The sequence below is a fragment of the Canis aureus genome, chromosome 21, assembly GCF_053574225.1.
Source record: "Canis aureus isolate CA01 chromosome 21, VMU_Caureus_v.1.0, whole genome shotgun sequence".
Classification (NCBI taxonomy): Eukaryota; Metazoa; Chordata; class Mammalia; order Carnivora; family Canidae; genus Canis; species Canis aureus.
The window spans coordinates 27246012-27271540 of record NC_135631.1 but is presented as its reverse complement, the minus strand read 5'-3'; the positions used below and the strand labels follow the sequence as shown (position 1 = coordinate 27271540).

Here is a 25529-nt window from a genome sequence, read left to right as displayed (position 1 = left end):
GTTAGTTTTTTTTTTTTTTTTTCTTAAACTAAATAAAGAATCCCAGAAGCCACTTAGCCAGACACACAGAGATTATCGTATGTCACCAGGTACTGGAAACCTATAAGCAAGTAACCAGAGCCCAGACCACCCCGCTGTGCGACGGAACCCCCTCCTCTGCCCGGGACGCCTCACATGTGTTACGTGACCCATGGAACCACTGCCAAATCAGTAAAACCAAATCTTTTTCTTATCACTGAGGTGGAAGTTGGTTATAAACAGAGATTGTGATATTTTTCTTCCACACCCTAATGGATCGTCTTGGCAGGTTTGGGATTGGAGAGAGAGAATTAAGAGAAGGGATTATCATAGATTCTCCAGAGCAAGGTCAGCAAGCTTTTCCCGTAGAGGGTCCATGAGTACGTGTGTTGGGCTTTGCGAGCTTCTAGTCTATCACAACCACACAATTATGCACTTTAATGCAGAAGCAGCCATAGATAATACATACATGAATGGGTATGTGAGTATTCCAATAAAACTTTATTGAAAAATCACAGGTGGTGAGCCAGATTTTTGTGTGGGTGCAGTAGTTTTCCAACCACTGATCTTAGAATTTTGCCTATATCTGTCTCCACCTTCCATCTCGGTGCAGGCGACAGTTGCCACCTAAAAGATGGCGTTGAGGAGTGTAGGGGTGACCCCCACATCATCATTTACCCTCCCTCTGTAGATTTTGCCTTTTGTTACACTTCTTTTTGATTAAACTTTATCTTTCCAGGATTTCTTTGGCACAGAAGAGCAAATATTCACTCTGTCTTCACTTTATGGAAGGGTACAGAGAGTTTAAGGGGTTGGCATCAGTGTCACCCAGCCTCTGTGATATCTGTATTAGAATCTGTCACCTTTGTGGTTTTGTTTTTTTCACTTGGATTATTCTAAGATGCATCCTTTAGAGAATAATAATAATAAAAAAAAAGATAGTGAGAGAGGTAATCAAGGAGTAATTTTCAGTATCCAAAGAGAGGAAAAAGTAGTTCACTTCTGACTTCAATAGGAGTGTGCACAGGCGTCCCTACTTTCTTAGTCCATTAAGATATGATTGGGGATCCGGTTGCTTATTGCTTTTCGTGGATTTTCTTAATCTTTTTTCTGCGTTGTAGACAAGTGAATATCAGATAATACTCGGAGTCCTTGTTTTGCACAGCACTGTGCTAACCGAAGCTTGTTCATGTTGGAACAGAGTCTTCATGTTGCAAGGTTCCATGGTAACTGAGAGCGAGTCTGTTACAGGAGAACTGTGCAAAAAAGAGCACTTGTGCATGACCTGTGTGTAACACGGCACCCAGCGAAATGAGGGCTGCTTTAACTAAATAACTAAGAATCCAATTTCCAAATGTCTGCATCTGCCATATAATTCCCTCTTTTGTGGTCATTAGGGGGAAACAAAGAAATCAACTGATTACAGTCATTCCCATTATCTGACATGTCATCACCAAGGTTTTGTCATTATGCAATGTTAACAGTGTTGAGGTTACTTGAAACCAGCTCCAGTTCCAATTAGGAGGCCATCCCTGCTATCTGCATTCTGATTAAAGGACGTTGCCTGGAAATCACAGAAGGAGTCTACTCTGTTTCCTCCCCTTGCTCAGATCTCATAAACACAGACTCAATTAAAGAGTTTCCTTATCAGGTTTTTGTGGGTCATTTTGGTGAATTTATTAAACTCTCGAGTCATGCTGAAAACTGCCAGGTGGTGGCTCGGAGATCTTCAGTGGGAGCCAGACCTTGATGGAGGGGGTTGCTCTGATGTTTTAGGGAGTCTGAAATATACAGATGTCAGAGCAGCCAACCATGGGTCAGGAATCAAGGAAGCTGGTGAAATCTGAAGAGAGTCTCCTGGTGTAAGGTTTGGGGAGCAGAGATGTGGAAATTATAATGTCATGTCAGCCTCTATTTCAGCTAAAAAGCAGAGCCTAGTCCAGGCCCTCATGTTTTTATTCCTCAATTTTTGAAATAATTTCTTCACAGACCTCAGACCTCACAGGGTACTCTTCCCTGTCCATGCTTCATACTATTGCAAATTTGTTTTTCCCTGGATACTCCTCCCATAATGCTATTTCCTTCCAACACAAGGAGAACAGTCAAGTCCCTACAACCCATCTGATGACTTAATACAGAATCTAAATATTTTTTTTTATCTATTTTTCACATTATGGTATTATTTTAGTTATCCTACCTTCTCTCCCACTGGTTTTTAGTGTGGATTCCTCATAGGAGTCATCTTGTGCCTCTCTGCCCCATGTGCATGTTCACTTTCATACGTTACCCACCAACCGCAAGCTCTTCTCCAGCAAACTCTCTTCTCTCTCTCTCTCTCTCTTTCTTTTTCTATCTGTTATTGTGTTCTCCTAAAACATGCTGTACGTTCTTGTCTAGCACTTTCTGCTGCACTAAAATCCCCTATTTATTCTTTACGAATCCCACTATACTGTGAGGCATCTGATAGGAGACACTGGGTCCTACGTGTCAAGAACTGAGAACTGTACTTACCCAAACCCACATCTCCTACTAAAACCCATGTCCACATAGCCTTCCCTGAGTGTTCACCCCATCCTGGTTCCCCCTGAACACCAGGCGACTTCTAATTATCTGCACAGCCACCTACACACTCACTCAGTGCAGCGACTTGGCATTGGTTCATGACTTTGTTGTTTATGTTAGGCTTGTCACAGCACAGTGTTTCAGTGATCGGTGACAGGGAGTTACTGAGTGGAAGGGATTCCCTCACAGGGGAAGTTCACAGAGTATTGGTACACATACTTGGAATCATGTATTATTAGAGCTGAAATGACTTTAAAATTTCTCTCTCCCAGGATCCTACTATGAAATGAGTCCCCAACATCATTAATACTTTGCCTGGGGATATTTTACATATGTGTGTGTGTGTGTGTGTGTGTGTGTGTATGTGTGTTTGGTTACTGTCTAAGAAATTTGGGGTTTGTACTGTTTAATAATAAACAGGGAAGAAAGTACCTAACACAACATTAGAAGGTGATTTTAAAATTGGAATGACTCTCTGCATGTGGTATTTATTCTCTTCAGATTCCCTAGCATGGCAATTTAAATTACATTACTCATTACAAAAATCTATATGCCTCTTTGGATGTTACTGTTGGTTTGTTTGTTTTCAACCCATAAAGGCAATGAGGACCTTGCACAGGGCATTTCCTAAGGATTAATGAGCAGTTGAGGGTTAATGGCTATCAACTCCTCCTAGCTAGTCATCAATCCAAAGGAAGCATGGGAAGCAAGGTCATTAACTGCATTATCAACTTTCTGAAATCAAATCCTCTATCTGCCTTGCCAAGGGTTTATGTTTAAGATGGACTTGTTAGATTTTCAAAAGTTTCTTTAGTTACTTGCCCTGTCATTAACATGGACACAAAAATATATAAATGTTAATGTAAATATGAATATATAAAAGCATAAGCATTAGCCTCTGTGGACTGGAAGAACAATGTCCTGAGTAAAATAATTTTTCATACTTTGATTAAACATAGTTTGAAATTTTCAGCCTCTTGTATCTGCTTTATTTATTTTTTTCCTATTTCACACTGAAAGCCTGGAATCATCCTACTGTGCATCCTGAGAGGTTAACACATGTGTCCAATTTCTGCAGTTAAATCTCATTCAACAATAGATTTTGTGCTTGTGTGTGTATTGTGAGGGAGAGTGGAGATTCTTATTGGGGTTTTGGTTGTATTAGTTGTAAATGGGATATTATTTTTGATGCATTTCTGTTATGCAGTTGATCTTCACTAATATTAATAAGCATGGTATTTTCTCTTTTGGCATCAGTCAGAATTACCCAAAATATTCCAAGAGATAGGTAGACGTTAACAATTCAGTTACACTACCTCAGGGCATTTTCCTTTAAGGAATAAAACTATGGCCAAATGAAGGATAGTTCTGGACCAGAGAAGTCCACATTTCATCATGCAGCATCCTGATTCTTACATTGACACAAATTCCTTAAAAATATGGCATGAAGTGGCAAATTGTCACCTGCATACCACTGTTAATGCATATGGCAAGGATTATTGTCACCAGGGAAGACTGCATTCCAAGACCTTTTCCAGTGGACATTCGTCTTGAAGAATCTACTCAAGACATAGGTTTGGTCCTAAGTTTTAGACTCTCAGAAATTTGAATTGGGTAAGCTCATCATAAGAAAGTTGTAGTCACACTTATAAACGCATAAGAAATGGATATAGAGAGCAGAATGCCAGTTGGTTAAATTATAGCTAAAACTATAACAGACACTTGAAGTACTTCAGTCTGTCAAATCTTTTTATGTAGAACTTAAACTTTTTTGGAGCCATAAATCTCTTTGAGAATATGATGGTAAAACCAATGAATAATCTTCCTACAAAAATACACAATCTCCACATTTATACAAAAATTTGCATATAATTTCAAGAGATTCATAAATGGTTTAGAATTCATTCGTGAGCTTCTTAAGAACCCTTGGATTGAACTCTGCATTTTCATAGAAAAACATTCTAATTAAATAAGGCAGTTGATGAGAAATCAAACTAAGAAAACTTAATTGTATGATTCAAATTGCCTTAGCATCAGATTATAATTGTCTGATGTATCAATCATTCCTCATAATTGGACTTCAGCTGTCACCGGGACTGGATAAATAACAATAACAATAAATACAACAACAAATGTTCATACAGTATTGGCTATGTATCAGGCACTGTTTTAAATCCTTCCATATATATAAGCTCATGTATTCTCACAATGATAGAGTACATAAATCAGAGTATCCGACCTCTAGGCAGTTTCACAGATGGATACTGCACACATTTTTATCTCTGATTTTTTTTTAGATTCTATATTCCATTAGCCTTCACTTAGTTATGTAAGTAGTTGGTACATACCAACTTTTTCTTGAGATTCTTTCTTTCTTTCCCTTTTGCTCTGTTTTTGTCTTTCTTTCCTTCTTTCATTATATATGTGTATATATATATAAAATACATATAAAATAAATATATATTTATATACAAGATATAAAATAAATATATAAAATATATATTTCATATAAGATATATAAAATATACATATATAAAATCTATATAAAATACATAATGTTTCAGTGTACTATGTACTCTGGATGTAATATTTAGGATACAGCTTATTTCTGGTAAAGAGAAATTTTTACTTAGTTTATTGTTTTCAATCGCACATTTACATGCTGGTTTGGGGCAATCTGCCTTTTCAGAATTTATTTTTACATTTTTGTGTGTATGAGAGGGCAAGGGGTAATTATCGAACCCTCCTCTTTATCATTTGTACTAAGTTGTAAAGCATTTTAATTTTTTTGGTTCTCATGCAGGCCTTATCAATGGACCTTGATATGTTATTTGTTATTACAAAATTAGTTTATCATCCTGGCTCCTGACTATGATTAAAATGTAGGCATTCAGTAATGCAATTCAACAAATATTTACTGCATGCCTAGACATCATCCAGTTCCTATCTTTAAGAAGCTTATGATTAAATATGTTGGATTCATACCCAAACATGTAGATTCAAACACAGATTTGATAAATGCTATAGTCTCAGCATTATAGACACTCATGGAAGGATAGAGTCATACCAGCCAGTAAGACCAACGAAAGCCAAATAGAAATGGTCATTGTAAAATTGGCTCTGAAACTGAGTACAATTTTGACAGAAAAATCAGAGTAGGACATTCCTAGCAATGGGAAAAACAGGAGCAAGTCTCTGAAGAGGAAAAGTAGGAGGCATATTTTTAGAATCAGAAACAGACTGCAGCCTAGACTGTATTATGGAGAACAGTGGGAGGTAAGACAGGGAAAGCAGTATGGCGCAGCATCATGGAGCGTCCTATGTGTCACACTAAGGCGGTAGTTTTTAGAGGGCAAATTTGCCCTCCAGGGGACATTTGGCAGTGTCTGGAGGCACTAGATCCTCACAACTGGGGGTGCTACTGGCATCTAGTGGGTAGAGGCAGTAAAGGATTTAGGCTTTATTCCCTAAGCAAATGGGAACTATTGGTGGGTTATGTTTTCTTGAACGGTGGTTGCCTAGGTTCCTGGGGCTTGTTACACTAAATCTGCAAAGTGTTAACTGTGTAGATCACCCCCAGGAAAAGTACAAGAAGAAAAGGCCAATTTGGGAGATAAAGAATGACATATACTAACCACTTTGTGGCCCTTTTACCTGAGAAAAGAGAAAGAACTAAAAGAAAAAGGAAAGAAGTGAAGTTTTCATGCACTCGTAGGATCCAGACCTAAAAATATTAGTGCAGAGGAGAATGCAGGCATTTCTGATAATTGGAACAGTCTGATTTCATTTCCTGAAGAATGAAATATCAAGCAGTATATGGAGCTTAAGGTTTTAAGCTTTTTTCTTCGGGTATTCATTTCACAAAACCAACAGAGCAAACATCTATCATAAAAATACAAACATATCTCTGAACACCTCAAATCCCACCCTTTAATTTGAGAAACAAGTCAGTCATCTATATTTCATTTCTTCATAAATAATAAACGTCAAAAAGTGAATATGATCAAAAGGATTCATAAACAGCCAGACACTTCATGCCAGGTATGTTTATCTCTCTTGCATCATGTGAGAGAAACTAAACAAGCAGGCAAAAAAAAAAAAAATTAATTTTATTTTTAGCCTTGCCAAGTCATTGGCTGTATTTATGGTTCTGCTTTTCTAACATGAAGTAGATTTGACTTCTTGTAGCTAAGACAAAGTTGGAGCTGCGACCACCTACCATAATCCCTTGCCTATTCCGTCTTGTTCCTTTGGATTGTGACAAAAGAATTAGGAGGTCTTTTTCACTCGTGGATTTTCTAATTAATGGTTCACATGAGTTCCAGAAGCAGAAGCACGATGATCAAGAAGCTCTTCCATTTTAAAGGGGATTTGAAGACTACTTGACTTTCTGCCATATGAATTCTTGTGCTCTATTCTAAGTGGTCTGATCCAATGGAGTGACTCGGAAACTGAGCCAAGCCTCCCTACTTCCGACGTCCATGTAGGTGCAATGTGAAGAAGCAACTCAGGAAAATAACTTAGGCGTTATTTACATTAGGATTTTCAAGGCGACTGTGTTATTTTAGGCACATACAGCAGAGGGCATTGTCTGGCCAAACTTTAACAGGGCTGCTATAGACAATAAGAAAGAAAGAAAGAGGGAAGCCTTCCCCTGAAAACAGACAAACAAACAAAATTGAAAAGAGAGTATGGAAACAAGGAAATGAGCTTTATACTGCGTTGTGCTCCCCAGCTTTTCTTTGTAGGAAGGGCTTTTATGAAAGTAGTTAAACACTAGACGAGCATCATCTCAGAAATTGATGCAACTCCTACTCTATGAGTTGGACTCTACTAGGTTCATCAATTAGTGAACGTGACATTACTTAGGTCCTCAGTGAATTTAGAGCCTTAACGATCTACCGGATACTTCTGTGTGCTTATACACTATTCATTCATTCATTCATGCATTCATTCAGCAAATATTTAATGAACATCATGCCAGGTGAAAACTACTGAATAGGACAGACAAGTATCTGCTCCATGGAACATTCCACTCAGATGAGAACATTCATCTAAGTATATGAGAAAAATATCCATACTAAGTCTTACGATGGAAATTAAATATGGTGATGTGATTGATGGTGGTAGAGGTGCTTCTTTGGGCTGGATGGTAAAGAAAAAAATTGAAAAGGAAAAATGTAAGGGATGTTCTGAAGGACAAGGAAAACCAACCATGCAAAAATAAAAGGACAGGTCCTGAGAGGGGGGAAAAAGCTTGGAGCATTTGAGGACCAGAGGAAGTCCAATGTGGTTGAAGACAGAAGGGAGGTGAAGAAAAGTTGAGAGGCATGAGATGCAGGCAGGTATCAGACAATCTTGATTTGGGGACCAGAGCAGTTTGCATTTTGCTCTAAAATGATCTGGAGCTAATAGGAGCATTTCAACGGAAGGATGACATGAACATATTTTTATTTTAAATATTCACTTTAAATGCCATATGGAGAATTAATTGTGGTAAGGCAATTGCAAAAGTAGAGAAACTGGTAAGAAGTTATTTCAATGGTCCAAGTTAGTAATGAAGATGATCTGGCCTAGAGAGGGTCAAAGAGGAAAAGCAAATGGATCCGGTTATATTTTAGTAATAGAGTCACATGAATAGTGTTGTGCTGGATATAAATAAAGAGGGGAAAAAAAGAAGATTCTTACATTTTTGCATTGAGCAACTGGGTGTGTGGCAGTGGCATTTTTGGAGGTGCAGGGGCAGGTTTTGGGATCTGTTTTTAGTGTATGCTATGGCATTTAATTCAAGTAATTCTTTCAATGTCTATTTATTAATGTTATTACCATCACTCCCACGTAGAAAGGTACAACTCAGAGAAGGCTGATTTGCCAAAGATCAGTCAGTCAGTAATACTAAGCCAACCTTCCAACCCTCCTCATTACATTCTCGATCTGATTTTTGTTCCTCTAGGTTTTACTAATATGAGTTTGTGGTTCTTTCTGTGCTTCAGCATTGTTTCAGGTTGGAAAGTATAATATTTTGTTAGGGAACCAAAACTGAATGTATGTCTAGTAAGTCCTTTGTGTGCAATTTCCAGAGTAGGCATGAGCAGCACCGGTGATCAGAGATACCTCTTTCCTGATGGCCACATCATAACTTCCAAAAATCCTCCCCTGATCTCTATGTACACTGATATTTCCTAATGCGACCCCATAGAGTAGCTAATTTTGCCATCACTGGTATTTCATGCTCAAGGGATTTCAACTAGGGCTGATTAATTTCCACCTGCACATCTCAGTAGTCAGATCGTCAGGTTGATGATCAGTTTCATTCAGGTTTAAAGTAACGCTAGGGCCATTGATTATTGAAGTCATAGGACTTTTCCATCAACCATTCCTCTCTAATTTCTTTTATACACAAGGGCAGATCATTCTTTTTACACACGGTGCTCTCTCATCAAACCCTTTCCTGCCTAAGGGGATTGTGGTTTCTTCCTAAGTCTCTTTACTGAAGCAAATCCAACTTTCTACCAGGCTTGCAGAGCCCCTCAGTTGGGCCAACCCAACTATCTAAATTCTGCAGCATAAGCCCTTGGCTTCCAGTAAGTCAGTTTTCCCTCATTTCATGCTCCTACTCGTCTGCTTTTTAAAGTAATCTCTTACCTCCTCCACCACCACCCTGCCTCAATGCAAGTTTATGTCCCTTTAAAAACCTACATAAAATCCTGAATCTTCTTAAACCTTTCTCTGATTATCTATGACTTGTGACAATGCTTTATGGCACTTAAATCTTGAATATGTTGGTTTGCATTATATATACAATATATAGGACACACACATATATATAAATATATATATATACTTTTTAATTTTTTATATGTATCTGTATATTTCTATTATAGTTGCAATAAGATTATAATGTTCTAGAAGGCCTAGCCCCAATGTCATTCTTATAATCCTGACTCTACTGTCCAAACAATAGCAACATGTTGGCCACATGCTTTTTTTTTTCCTTTTCTTTTATTTTTTTTAATACATTGTTCTCTCTATTCACTATTTCTCCTCACCTAATGACACTGTGATTGTGTCACCTCTAAACTCCAAACATATGTATTCTTTTATTATAAATGAGGTAAGTCTTCGAGAAAAATGAAAATGCAGACTCAGGCGTCATCATCTTCTTCTTCTCCAATCTCAATTTCTTACAATTTTCTAGAAACGTTGCCAGGTCTGTGTGTTCAGCCAAAGAACCTCCTGTTGACTTGACAGGTTGAGTCCCTGGTTTACAGCTATTTAAATGTTGTATCACTTCCATTACATTTGCCTAGAGGGTCAGCCTTAGGCAGAGTTACAAACATTTTCTTCTCCCTGAAAATCTGCAGAACCACATAATACTATTTAAGGAGTAGAGAAAACTCAACAGACTTGTGAAATTGTATTTCAACTGGGGAAAAAAATGGAACTATGTTAGAAAATATTTCTAAAATAATTTTGATTTGGAGAGGTAAGCTATCTTTGATAATGGTGTTATTCGAGGTGTTGTTTTTCCTTCTCCTGTGTATTCTAGTACTCTTTAAAATTTAAAGAGTTATCCAGAGAAATGACTGCAATAGAAAGCCTCCTTAGCATGGTAGGGATGAGTCTCATCTCCTTTCTGACAAGCAGTTCATGTTGCCTCAGCTTACTTTGTTTCCTTGGGTAGGTCTCAAATGTATAATGGTACATGAAATCAGAATTTTTCTACCGTCTTACTTACTGTTTTTTTGCTATTGGTTTCAGAAAGGGAGAGATAGCAAGAGGGAGGGAGAGGCGGATGGAGAGGGAGAAAGAATGAATATGTACATTATCAAGATAGGTTTACTGGTAAGTAACCAGAAAAAAATGTTTTGTTTATATTGTAAGGGATTGAATATTTTGCATACTAAGAAAATATAGAGGAAAGATAGTCATAGGATTCATTACTTCAGCTGCCCATCCCAAATACCAAGAATACAAATTCTTCCCTTCTTTCCTTTTCCTTCCTTGACATAACAGCTTTATCCTCGGGCCTCCTCCTCTCTTGGCCACAAGATGGCTTCAGCCACTCTAGGCATCTTATACTCACAACAATATCCAGAAACATAATAAAGAAGTATCACTTCCTCATGCTTTTTTTCTCCTTAGCAGGAGAAAAAATAATTCCCAGAACCCATCAGCTGACTTCTCACATCTCATTAGCCAAATGGTGTCACATGTCCCAGACCTAACCATTCTCTGGAGACAAAGTGGTACAACCAATCCTTGTTTAGGCAAGAGATCAGCAGACGATAGTCCAAAAGTTAGCCCTGGGAACTAGGAATGTTCTTAAATTTTTAAGTAGTTAGGAAGAAATGTTTAGAATAATATTTTGAGGAGCACCTGGGTGGTTCAGTCGGTTAAGCAGCTGCCTCTGCTCAGGTCATGATCCCAGAGACCTGGGAAGGAGCCCCATGTCAGGCTCCCTGCTCAGCGGGGAGTTGGCTTCTCCCTCTCCCTCTGACCCTCTACTCTTACTTGTGTGAGCTCGCTCTCTCTCTCTCTCTCTCCCTCCCTCCCTCTCAAATGAATAATGTTTAAAAAATAATATTTTGAGACCTGTGAAAATGGTATGAAATTCACATTTCAGTGCCCATGGAATTTAATCAGAACACAGCCATCTCCATGCATTTACCTTTTCACTACAACTACTTATGAATGTGAGTGTGTGTTCTGGGGGCGGGGGGGGGGGGGGGGGGAGTGGTTGTGGCTAACGAATTCACCTTTCTTTCACCTGGCTCTCGAACTAGTTCCAATTCCTAGATGCAGCTTATGCTAACTGAGCAATAATACTGCACTATATGAAGCACCCCCCGTTTCCTAGTGCGCAGAAGCATGGGTAGGGAAAGAAGAAAGGTCTGTTGACAAAGTCAGAATATCCTCTGGGACAAGGCTAAAAGTATTACAGTTTAATTCAAAACCCATACAGATCCATTTGTAAATAAATGCTGTCAGATGACACTGTAATGGATAGTGCATACTTTTAAATTGATTTCTTTCTGATGTGATAAAAACATCTTATGAAAGAGATGTTGAAACATGGCTTTTAATGTAAAGTAACATAATTTAGATTTTAAAAATAGAAAACGTTTTGTTGACGGTAGTGTATTCGATTCAGTGCATGTACCAAGCGTTATTTTCTGTGGGTTATAAATTACCTTTGAACCAGCTATAATTCATAAATCGTTACTTATGGCTGATTTATAGGAAATCTCATTAATAGCAATAGCAAAAAGACCTTGAAGTAAGCAAGAAATAGAAAATAAAACAGCCTGGGGATTGGAAAGGGAGAGACATATGCAATCTACAATTAATAGCAAGGGATTATATTTGCATATGAAAGCATGCTTTGGATCCTCGCAGTAAATCCTTACCATAACTTTGAATAATAGGTATTCGTGTAATCCCTATCTTATATAAGAGGAAGAAACTGAGTGTCCCATCAGCTTATTTTTAGTTTTAGCATGTTTTAAATATCTATTATGTATTGCTTATTATGGTAACATAAATTTTTATATATAATGTGATATTGCTACCCTAAGGCCTTTGGGTGGATGACAGTGGTGTTCCCCTTTTGCAGACAGTAAAGACAGGTGGACTGGCTTTCCCAGTTATAGTTATGGAGCTGTCAGCAGGCATTTCAATTTTGGAAGTCTTTCCTAGAGCCTTCTCCCTTGACCCTGGGACATGACTGCCTTGCTATTTCTTATTGTAAAGAGAAAAGGACAGCAAATGGCTTATCGTAAGCAAAGGATTTAATCTTCTCCCCTCCTATGCCATATTCGGTTACTTATTTCTCTCTATCTCTATTGCCAGAGACCCTACGATTCAGAGAGTCAGTCATAGGGTGGGAGATGGAAGGTGAACGGGAGGGGCAGGACCCTGGGACCCCAATCCTAAAAATGCCAATCAGTTAATGTACCAGAGATGTTATATGCTGTTTTCCAAATGCCCAATTACCTTAAAATGTGTGTGTTGGACAGAGGGTAACTAATGTAAAACTCTACCAAATCATAAGAATAAAAAATTTTCAGTGGTCATGTCACTGGAAAATTAAGTAGGATTCTATATAAAGTGGAAATCTACAAGGGTTTTTAAGGTCATGTACACATTTACAATAAAAAATAACTAGCTCAGGGTGAGAAGCCTACCAATCACATTGTTGTCACGGTATAAATGGAACAATAGAATAGACCTATAAAGCCATCAACAAGATTAATAAGATGAGCAGGGCCCCGCCATTTAGTGATTAGTTGTTTTAAAATGTAGATTTTATTATTATTTCGGTATGATGAGACAAACAAATCAGGAGACAATTGTCACTGAAGAGATACATTATTTTTTTTACTCACAGTTCCCAAGAGGAGGGAGCATGCCATGCCACATGGCCCCTGCAAGGAAGCACCTGGGTCAGTCAGGGGGTAGAAGGAGCAAGGGAAAATCTGAGTGAGAATCTTTATTATGGTTTGTGAGACAAAGCAAGAGAAGGCAGGGTAAGCAGGCTTGCAATCTGCTAGCCCTGTGAGATCCCGATAAAGGAGGTGGTTGGGGTAAAGGCTTCAGGTTGATCAGTTTGCATTTGAAAGGCATGCTGGTGGGCAAGTCCTTTACTACCTCTAGAAATTGCCTAGCCCCTGGAGGGTTCTCTCTGGAACAAGGCCCTGGATATCAAAACGTCAGCAAATATAGAAGACAGGGCCACCTGAGTGGCTCAGTCGGTCAAGCGTCAGACTTTTGATTTCAGCTCAGGTCATGACCTCAGGGTTGAGAGATCAAGGACCTCCCGTATTGTCAGATGCCATGCTCAGCGGGGAGTCTGCTTAAGATCCTCTCTCTCCCTCTCCCTCTGCCCCTCCTCCCATCACTCATAAGTTCTCTCCCTCTCTCTCTTTCAAAAAAAAAAAAAAAGAAAGAAAATAGAGAAGATAGAAAGTCATGATTAATATATTAGTGCCAATCACTACATATACACAGAGTTGGGATTAGATATTCAGTGTTTCTGCACTTTTGCAACAGCCATTGAACATAATGTACCAGGTACTGTGTTGGTGGGAGGCTGACAAAAAAAGTATCAGACATGGCCTCTGTCCTCCTTGTGTTCACAGACTAGCTCGCAGACTCCCTGGAGAAGCAGAACCAGGGACTAATGATCATAGTACCAGGTGGTTTGAAAAGTGGATCTAGAGCTGCAGCCCCGAGGAAAGAAGTAAGTGTCTTTCCCAGGCCTTCCATCCTCATGCCACAGGGGACTGTTGGCAGTTTACTATTCCCTGGATGCACCGGCGTCCTTCATAGGTCCTTGTCTTAGCCTAAGCTACTCCTTGCCTAAAATGCTCTTCTTTCCACTTTCTTTTAAATCAACTTCTAATATAAAACCTAGGGCAGATGATACTCTTCTTTGAAAGTCCTCTGATTTACCAGCACAGATGGAGCCCATCAGTGCCCTTGTGCCAATGTGGCCTGGTCTCATACCAATGAACGTATATTACTGTACTTCACCTGTTTGCCTATCTGTCTCACCTTTTGAATTATCATTTCTTTGGGGTTAAGGATTATATTCTTCATCTTTATATGCCCTTTTCTTAGCATGGTGTCTGGGTAAGAGCAACAACAACAAACAATAATAATAATATCTAACATGACTGAATTTTTACAATAGAGGAGGCATTATTCTAAGTACTTTGTCTGTGTCAACTAATTTTATCCTCACAACGCCACCAAAAGTATGTAATATTATCATTCCCATTTTGTAAGTGAGGAAAATGTGTCATGGAGAGAAGATTAGTAAGTTGCCCAGGGCAACACATAATTAGTACTAAATTAGTGCCTTTTTGGATTTGAAGGTAGTGATCCCCCCTGTCCCTTTTTTTCCTTTGTTTCCAAGAGATTCATAGGAGAGACACTGTTTATGGACATGAGAGATTTGGAAGAAGTCATTACACAGGTGCCCAATTCATGATAAGAGTGGGACATACACTGGGTAACCCAAGCCCCTTTAAAATTCCTTCTTGTGCTGGAAGAGATGCAGAAAGTGAGTTATTTTATTCCCCTTCCCACAAATCTAGTTAAAATCAGGAAGAGGAGGGACACAAGATATATAATATTTTTGTTATACTAAGGTATCCTCTGTACATAAAAGTTATGTTTCATGGAAATGCTCTAATCTGTGGTATGTCTGGCTCTAGGGAGCAGTTGCTATATTATCATGAGTTTGGGTATTTGAAAATCCCTTAAGGTTTACGTATGTTTGCACATGCCATTGTTTCAGGGTATCTTCACAGGTACTATAAGTCGAGTTGCCAGGGCTTACAGCTGAGGTCACGCCCCAAAAAAGGGTATTTTAGATAAATAAATTGTGAAACAAATATTTTGCCTATGCCATCATTCTCCCAGAAGCTTTTTCATGGAGTGTTTGAGATCATATGCTCTTGGACCAATCAGATGAGCGTCTGAGTCCTGGTTCTGTACTTACTAACTTTGTGACTTTATGCATGTTAGTTTCCCTACAATTAAGCTCTCCACTTTGGAAATGGAGACTATAAAAAGTCCCTACGTCAGAGCAGTGCTGTAAGGATGATGAAGGATCAGTCCACACAACCTATGCGATTGAAAAGGGCCCCATTCTCAGAAGGGCCCACACTTGGTAAATGCTCTGTGGTTACAGAATTGAAATTCTTCATAATTTTGAAGAAGCCATCCCCTAGTTTCATTTTGCACTGGGCCCTGTCACGTAGGATAACCCTCAATGAAATACCAGCTATTACCAGTTTTGCAAGGAAGCTTTTAGTTGGTTGGGTATCCCAGAGCTTATTTTCTGAACTTTTCCAATCTCGTCTGGACATTGAACCTACTGGTGGAGGACATCTTGTGTGTCCTCATGCATTCAAGTCATACTTGGTTGGTCAACACTCTAGTAATTACCTCATTTTTCCATTCCTCTGTGAGTGCATATTTGATGGGTATGGGCTGTGGATGACTGCTAATTTGAAGTACAGAAACATTTTCAATATAAATATGAGCGGCATCGCTCAGTGAGGGACATTAGGTTTGTTGTTTGCTTAGTCCGAGAAATGATGGCATTTGCTGATACGCTGCATCACTGACACGGCTCCAGAAAGACATTTGGCGGAGATCTAATAACTCTTTTTTTGCTCTTATATTGCAGACTATTTGAACTCCAGAAGGACCAACACCAGATAAATTATGAATGTTGAACAAGATGACCTTACATCCACAGCAGATAATGATAGGTCCTAGGTTTAACAGGGCCCTATTCGACCCCCTGCTTGTGGTGCTGCTGGCTCTTCAACTTCTTGTGGTGGCTGGTCTGGTGCGGGCTCAAACCTGCCCTTCTGTCTGCTCCTGCAGCAACCAGTTCAGCAAGGTGATTTGCGTCCGGAAAAACCTACGTGAGGTTCCAGATGGCATCTCCACCAACACTCGGCTGCTGAACCTCCATGAGAACCAAATCCAGATCATCAAGGTGAATAGCTTCAAGCACTTGAGGCACCTGGAAATCCTACAGTTGAGTAGGAATCATATTAGAACAATTGAAATCGGGGCCTTCAATGGTCTGGCAAACCTCAATACTCTGGAACTCTTTGACAATCGTCTTACTACCATCCCAAATGGAGCTTTTGTATATTTGTCTAAACTGAAGGAGCTCTGGTTGCGGAACAACCCCATTGAAAGCATTCCTTCTTATGCTTTTAACAGAATCCCTTCTTTGCGCCGCCTAGACTTAGGGGAATTGAAAAGGCTTTCATACATCTCAGAAGGTGCCTTTGAAGGTCTGTCCAACTTGAGGTATTTGAACCTTGCCATGTGCAACCTCCGCGAAATCCCTAACCTTACGCCTCTCATAAAACTAGATGAGCTGGATCTTTCTGGGAACCATTTGTCGGCCATCAGGCCTGGCTCTTTCCAGGGCTTGATGCACCTTCAAAAACTGTGGATGATCCAGTCCCAGATTCAAGTGATTGAACGGAATGCCTTTGATAACCTTCAGTCACTCGTGGAGATAAACTTGGCACACAACAATCTAACGTTACTGCCTCATGACCTCTTCACACCCTTGCATCATCTAGAGCGGATACACTTACATCACAACCCTTGGAACTGTAACTGTGACATACTGTGGCTCAGCTGGTGGATAAAAGACATGGCCCCCTCCAACACAGCTTGTTGTGCTAGATGTAACACTCCCCCCAATCTGAAAGGGAGGTACATTGGGGAGCTTGACCAGAATTATTTCACATGCTATGCTCCTGTGATTGTGGAGCCTCCAGCAGACCTCAATGTCACTGAGGGCATGGCAGCTGAGCTGAAGTGTCGGGCCTCCACGTCCCTGACCTCTGTATCTTGGATTACTCCAAATGGAACAGTCATGACACATGGGGCGTACAAAGTGCGGATAGCTGTGCTCAGTGATGGCACGTTAAATTTCACGAATGTAACCGTGCAAGACACAGGCATGTACACGTGTATGGTGAGTAATTCCGTTGGAAATACCACTGCTTCAGCCACCCTGAATGTTACTGCAGCAACCACTACTCCCTTCTCTTACTTTTCAACTGTCACAGTAGAGACTATGGAACCTTCTCAGGATGAGGCACGGACCACAGATAACAACGTGGGCCCCACTCCAGTGATCGACTGGGAGACCACCAATGTGACCACCTCTCTCACGCCACAGAGCACAAGGTCGACAGAAAAGACTTTCACCATCCCAGTGACTGATATAAACAGTGGGATCCCAGGAATCGATGAGGTCATGAAGACCACCAAAATCATCATCGGCTGTTTCGTGGCGATCACACTCATGGCTGCAGTGATGCTGGTCATTTTCTACAAGATGAGGAAGCAGCACCATCGGCAAAACCATCACGCCCCGACAAGGACTGTGGAAATCATTAATGTGGATGATGAGATCACAGGAGATACGCCCATGGAAAGCCACCTGCCCATGCCTGCTATCGAGCATGAGCACCTAAATCACTATAACTCTTACAAATCTCCCTTCAACCACACAACAACAGTTAACACAATAAATTCAATACACAGTTCAGTGCATGAACCGTTATTGATCCGAATGAACTCTAAAGACAATGTACAAGAGACTCAAATCTAAAACCTTTACAGAGTTACAGAAAACAAACAATAAAACAAAAAGACGGTTTATTAAAAATGACACAAATGACTGGGCTAAATCTACTGTTTCAAAAAAGTGTCTTTACAAAAAAAAACAAAAAAGAAAAGAAATTTATTTATTAAAAATTCTATTGTGATCTAAAGCAGACAAAATTATGTGTATTCCTCAGAACCTGTTTTTGCTGCACTTATTTACTATTTTCCCACATCTCATCCCTGCCTTCCCTGGTTGCCATATTTTTCATAGGAGATCTCAAGTCCCTAAAGAACTGGCCTAGGAAATTTTGTAAGAATTCTGTTACACTTTGAGATTTTTATGGTGAATTCTAGTGGTGAGATCCAGTCTCTTTTGTCTTTCTTTTTTTTTTTTTTACTCTTTCCTTTCTTTCCTTCATGCCCTCTGAAGTAGTCCAATGGGGAATGCAACATTAGAAATAGATTTTTAAGAGAGAACGAGATTAAAAACATGCAAGATCTTATATTTTTCATGTAATGACCTGTTCTGTATTTATGAGGAGAATCATTCAATGACAAAGCAAAAAAAAAAAAAAAAAAGGAAAAAAGAAAAAAAAACAAAAAACAAAAAAAGGAAACAGATTAATTTACATATGAGCATCATAAAACCCATTATCTTTTAAACACCTCTAGAACCAGAATTTGTAGTTCAAAAACTAAAAAAATAAGGTTATAAATAAAATATTGTTGGTTTTTCTGTACCTGGACACAACTCATTTGTAGTATGGCTCCAATGTGAGAAACTTGAAGGTAATAAGATTTCCTACTTTCTAAGAAAGAAAAAAGTATTATACTCTTCCGTCACAGCATCAATCTCTATGGGGTCCTATTTCATTAGTTGACTTGAGTGTTGGATCTATATTCAACGATGCTGTGGTATTTTTTTTTCCTTCTTATTAGAAGCACTCTTTGTAGAATGCTCAGATTAAAAAGTAATGATTTTGTGAAGTAAATTCAATCCCACTTGGAAGAAAGTTTCATTATAGTGTATTCACTGTCTCCTAAGTAAAGTCCTACTGGCTAGATAAAATACAAGAGAATGTGAAGGTATTCTAAATTATCGAAGTTGAAAAAATAATTTTTGGTGCTGAGTATCAGCAAATTCAGCTCAATTCCACAATAATTATTAAAGACCTTCCTCTATGGTCTAAGTACTGATATTAGTACTGTGGGTACACAGTTGACAAGACCTGCTTCTTCTTCTTAAATCTCTCACAATCTATACGAAACATGAGTAGAGAACTATCAGCCTGCCACTGGGGGCTAGCTCTAATTTTACTGTTAGGCTGTGAATTGAGAAGCTGAAATTTCAAAAATATTGGGTTACTGTTATTACAGAAACTTTGATTTATGGTTTCTTCCATCCTTTCTGGAAGATCTGACTCTCTTCTTTCAAACGCAGATTGCAAGGCTGTAAAGATGTGTGAGTATGGATTTGCCAGGATGGGTGTGTGCTCACCAGGAGACAGCAATGCTAATACGGTGGTAATTCACTAACAGTACTTTAAAGAACTGGAGAAATTTTAAGTATGAGAACATATGCTAGCTTCCAAGTAAAAGAGGAACTTGCTGGTTCTTGGTACCTCGGCGCTCTCCTGATACTTTAACACAGTATGTCTATGACTTCTGTCTTTATCTACGGGAAACAGTGAAAACAGCCACCTCTCATTACTGACCTTGAAACCTACCACCTCACTGGTGAATCGAGTGATGCCCAATCTGGAGAAAACTTCATCTCCTAATGGATGAGCACTGTGTATACTCACACATACCTCTGCAGGCTGGAGCTCACGCCCGGGTTTTGTGATCTCCAGATGTGGAAAATCAATCATTACTAGCAAAGCAGGTCAGAGAAACTGGAATGAAGGGAAAGCACATGAGTAAGACCACATAAGAGTTTGTTAGGTTTTCTGTTTTTTTTTTGTTGTTGTTGTTGTTGTTGTTGTTGTTGTTTTAATCACTAATTCTCCAGTAGCTTTTTCCTCCCTTGTATTTTTACTTCCCTTTGTTAGGAACACAATTCACATTTCCTTTTACTGTGGAGAAGACCCGAGAAAGGGGAAAACACATGTTGGCTGTCAATGGCCAAACTATTCACTCTAGAATGTACTTAATATATTCCCAAGCTGTAGATCACAAAGCAAACAAACAACCCACCAAGGAAGATCCAGCAAGTGCTGTTATAAAGAGGAGTGATATAAGCCAAGAGGGAAAAGAATCCTGCCTTTTCTACTTGATTTGTGTTCACCGAGCTCTTTCTTTGCTGACTCTGAACCTTCATTCACTTTAAGCTGATAATTCTTATGGAGTTAGTCCCAGCACACAACTCCCCTTGGCTATGAGGTTTGGCTGAAAAATTCTACTAAACAGACTGAAAGGCAAACTCAAACTAAAACATTAAGTAAGAAAGAGCATACATTTCAATCCTAGGGACTTTATGGTGGCTCTAGTAAATACATTCTAGAAGAAAAGGTACTGATGAAAGACTGGTTAAGCCAAAACTTGACCTTCACAGTAAATTTAGAAACACTTTGACCAAAGGTCCTCATTGCGGGTTTTGGGGTTGTAGAGTGGAGTGCTATAGGTGCATTACCTAGATGTATGTATCAAGAGGTTCATGATTAGCGGTGTATTTGCCCTGCATAACATACATGGCTTTTGTCCTTCAGTACAGGAATTGCACGATGTGTTAGAGACCATCACACAGTGGACCTCTTGGTCCAGAAAAAGGTCACATGACTATTTAAAGGTCATGTGACTATATTTCTCATATATCCTTGTAGCCAAACACAATTCTATGTCAATCACTCTTTTTATTCTATCCAAAGGCAACCAAGTGGTAGTACTCTTAAATACTCATGTGCACCCAAAACGTGTCATTTAGAATTAACCAAGTTAACGTAATCTGATGATAATTTTGTGTGTGCGCACACGTGTGTATGTGTGTGTGTGTATTTTTCCTACTAAAGGTATGCAATTTGTTTCAGGGAAATATCAGGGGTGTTTTAGAAAGAAGATTCTGCAACATTTCCTTTTTCTATCAGGAATCCCATATACCTGGCTATCTCATCAATCTCCTAAATCTTTGGAATGTGTACAAATACATTTTCAGTGGCAAAATAGAAGAATTTGGCATAGCTCATGCACATAGGCCTGATACAGCTTTACTAATTATTCCCTCATATCCTGAATATTCTGTAATCAAATACCATCTTTTCCCAAATTGAAATGGGTCTTTTGATCTTGGAACATTGACAAGTGTTTGTTTGAGGAGAAAAATGTTGCAAGTCCAAGATTGCTCTGAGACCTTGTAATCAAAGAGTTAAAAAATCAGGGTATTTTAGACTCCACACTATGAAATTCTGAATATATATAGAATGCTGGAAAATAACTTGACAATAGAAGGGGTATTTGTGTGGGGGGCAGGGAGAGGAAAAGAAGCCATTTTTTTAAGAACAGGAGTTACTGAAACATGAAAATAGAATATTAAGTGGATGGTCCCAGAGTATTCAGCTTTTCCAAGGTAAATATTGAAAGGTGGAAACACATCTGCAACAACCCTGAATCCCTTATCCTTTTGGGATAATCTTCAAGATGCTTAGATAAGTAGAAGAATCAGATGAGTGGGTTTGAACACAGAACAGTGCTCTAAAGCAATGTAATTTTCAATGCGTTCAATTGTTGATTTGGTCTTCATCTTACTAATTTCAATAAGGATATTGAAGACGAGGATATCATTAAATATAACACACAAAACATATGGGCGACTGAGGAGTCAGACTCTTCTAGGAAACTTCCTTTGTTTCCCATAAAACATATTAGCACAGAGTCAAAACGTATTAAAACATCTCCTTCTAAACGGTATGCATGTACTTATATTTGATTAGAATGTGATTTCTGTACAAAAGCTACTTTTTTTTTTTGAGATTTTATTTTTAAGTAATCTCTACACCCAACATGGGGCTCAAATTTACAACCCCAAGATCAAGAGTCATACTCTCTTCTGACTGAGCCAGCCAGGGCCCCTGTACAAAAGCTAGTTTCCATAAAAATGAGTTTCCAAAATTGCCTTAAAATAATCAAGGTCCCTTCCATTCTTTTTCTTCTGCCATAAGGAGAAGTACAAATTCCTAACAACTCCGTATTAGATAGAAAACAGTTGTGACACGGTTGTCTTTCCATGCTCTAGCAGGATACAAAATAAGATACATCTGGCTCCACGCAAGGAACAAAGAAATGTAGAATGAATGACAGTTCACTATCAATTAAGATCCAAATTTAGATGCTGAGCGAAGCATTCTCACAACACACATCGGTTCATGTCCTTTTGTTCTTTTTCAAGTGCTGCCAACAAAACTTCTGAGGCTTCGACCTTTCTTAGTGTTAAGAAATACATACAAATCACATATACAATTATATAATTAAATCGTATAACAAATGTTTAGCAGCAGTAAGTGAAACTGCCATTCATTTTGCTTTTGCCTAAGATAAATAAAAGGAAAAAACAAAAAAAGGAGGGGGGCGGGATTTGCAGCAAGACAATCAATTGAGCTGTTTTAATGAAAGCACATGATACCAGAAGATCTTTCTGTTTTGTAGATTTTGTCATGCACCATAAACAAAGATTCTCATACATCCACTGAACAAAACACAGAGAGTAAGGACCTCCAAAACTCCAGACCAGAAAGCCTGATCTTTCCATATTTGGCCCAGTAATTTAATTTCACCTTCTGGATTATTAAAGCCGTACTTTACTGTCCATGCGATACTGAACTGCTGAATTTACATTTGTCCGAATGGCATCAATCCTGTCTTTATCCGGTTGGCAGAAGTAGGGAATATATGGCTTTTAACCCAGATGAAAGGGAAGCTTCATTGTTGTTTGAAGGAGAGGGACTGGTCTCTGGGGTGGCAGTGGAATCCCTTCTGATTTATGTCTCGTAATCCTGAGAACTTGGCAGACTAGCACCTCGCTCAGCCCCAGGATATGGTGATGCGAACCCATGATGGGAGCCCCCGGCATTGATTAGGTCCATATATCAGTAAGGCTTCTGAATGAAAATAGTAAATCTCCTTACTTCTCAGCCCACAGTCCCCCACTGAAAGAGGTAAAAATAAAAACTTAACTTCTATCTAAGCACAGTTGCTAGTTTTGTAGCATGTATAGTTCTCTAAGAGAAATGAGTGACATGTCAATCCAACTAAATATATTGAAGCATACACAAAAGTAATTATGATATATTTTATGGTATATACTTTTTTATGGAAGCTACTCTAAAATTTTAAATCAAATAATTTGTAATACTAGGGAAATCATGAGTTTCTTTACTAACGGAATCGTTATAAAGAATAATTAACCTTAACAAAATGTGTAAAATGTCTCAAAACTCCAATGTTGAAGTGGAATTCCCAGTCCTATGGCTAGTTCTGTTTTTAAGAAAATAAAGTTTTACAAAATGAAAGAGAGAAGTAATAAAGTTTCTCTTTCCAGCATCCTTCAAACAGGATAACTCATAATTGTAAAGATTTCTCAACATAAATTGACTATTAATGAACTTTAGTTCACTCTGACCATAAAAATGTCATGTAGCTATGTATTCAGATCTGAACTTTTTTTCAAGAGTCTTGCAAACAAGTCACTCTTAAAAAATCAATACCAGCTTTTATATGCTTAATTGCATTTTTGTTTTTCAATATATATCCTTACACCATGTAGAAGTATATTTTTTCTCAGCATGATTTCAGGTCTCCAGATGTACTGTCTGTAAAATCAGAATCCGTCACTTCGACACAGCATTTAGTTACATGATCTAGAGTTCAACCCTAATGATACTGGGGACAACTCATACAGGTCAATAAATTATTTCCTAGGTTTTGTAGGAGTGAGGTACCTTTTTAATTTCTATTTTTGAACTCTGCATAATGGATCTTAGTGGATCTATTTTTATTATGATCAATGTAACCTCTGCCTCCAAGAAAATTGAAGAAAGCAGGAATTTCACAATCTTGAGAAATGCTTAAAAAGCTGCAGAATATTTATATATATATATATAATTTAAATATGTATAATTTATCTAATCTATAATTTTATAAACACAAATGTGTTACCATACTTCCTATCAAAGACAAATGCCAATACATATTGGTTAATCTTTAGAAAGTATATGTTAATAAGAAAAAAATCTCATTTATTGGTCAACATGGTTTCAAATTATTGACATTATCATTAAATTCTTATAAAACTCAATCTATAACAAACCTTGAGAGTGATTTATAACAGCTATTTAAAAGCCATTTTAGTAATCAGAGGAAGCATTCATGTTAAGAAGTAAAGATTCACGATTAAATTAAATCAGAAATAAACTGGGCTTGTGGAAATTAGTGGGATACCATTAAGTAATCCTAAGTTAACTCAAAAATAAAAATTGTGTGCTTTATAGCTTAGAAAGCACTTTCATCTGTTTTCTTATTTGTTGAGCCTTGAAAGAATCGTGTGTGAGTATATTTTAAATAACATGTCAAATGTTTCCTGAATAGCATATTTGTCTGTATGTAGAACTGTTGATATTTTGAAGCCCTAAACAGAATAAAAAGAAAGAAAACAAAACACTGGGAAAGTGAAAAAGGAAGTGGTATAAGGAGAACACATGGTAAGATTATTTGTAGGTTTGAATAGACCGATTCCCATAGTGACTATGAATTGAGCAACCTCCAGGCACCGTTGAAGACTCTGGATACACAACAATGAACAAAACAAAGCCATGCCCTATATTGATAGGGTGACCAATTCATCTTGGTTTAGCTCAGACTGTTGTGGTTTTAGCAATGAATGTCCTGTATCCTAGGGAGCATTTGATTCAGGGCAAGCCAGGATGGTTGGTCACCCTCCTCTAGACCTAACGTCCTAGTAATTGTTACCTTGATTCCGTGATTCAAATTAATGTGCTTATCTCATTGCTAATGGCAATGCCAGATGACATTGGCTACCAGGGAGCAGTGGCCAGAAATACCTTGTTTCTAAGTTGGGCAAGGTCATCACAAGAGCAAATGCTTGTTATCTCAAATTCCCTAGAATAATTTCCAGACAGCACTCTGTAGAGTCCAACAAAAGTACAGAAAACAGAACTTTCCCTCAAGGATCAGTTATAGTGTGAGCATGTCAACAATCATATTATTGTAGCTACCATTTACAGGACCCCTATACTCCTCATCTCCGGTACTTACACAAACCTAGAGGATAGGCATTGTCTTCTCCCTTTTAGGAAGGAAGAAATGGAGAGCAAACTCTTTCTGCTGCATGAAAATTAGAAAGAAAACCCAGGATGAAAGAAGAGAATTGGAGTTCTCAGATGGCTATCTCAAACCTTAATTTAGCAATGATATTTATTATTTAGAATAGAAAACCCTGATGCTCTTCTCAGAATATTCCATGCCTTGGATTCTACTGGGTCATCTCCTCCTGGAAAGCAACAGCCTTCTCCTGGGGACATACTTTGGTTATTAGTGTCAGCCTCATTTGTTCCTTATTCAAATTTATTAATGAAATTGGTAGGCCAGTATCTTTGAAGCACTTGATTGGGTAGTGTAGCAGTGTTCGAGATACTGATATGTTGAACTTAACAGAGGAGCTTCAAACAAAAAACATTATGGATCAGCTAGCATTCAAAGAAGAAATGAATCTGTCAATACTATTACCATCATAATTAATCAGTTTTAGGTATTTTATTTGTAGGATTTCATTATGATTC

The 25529-nt window shown here is 38.4% G+C and overlaps 1 protein-coding gene across 9 annotated transcripts in view; it reads left to right on the top strand.

The window, feature by feature from the left end:
* The window catches only part of LRRC4C (leucine rich repeat containing 4C), a 1161603-nt gene extending 1138360 nt beyond the window's left edge, over window positions 1-23243 (top strand). For 8 of the 9 annotated variants that reach the window (XM_077863658.1, XM_077863655.1, XM_077863657.1 and 5 more), the window contains one exon: window positions 15782-23243. In XM_077863658.1, coding sequence (XP_077719784.1) covers window positions 15824-17746 — 1923 coding nt within the window. In that variant the 5' untranslated portion in view covers window positions 15782-15823 and the 3' untranslated portion in view covers window positions 17747-23243. Of the gene's footprint in view, window positions 1-15140; window positions 15260-15781 lie in introns of those variants that run through there. The other variant, XM_077863661.1, reaches the window with a different exon arrangement.
* Window positions 23244-25529: the final 2286 nt, after the last annotated feature.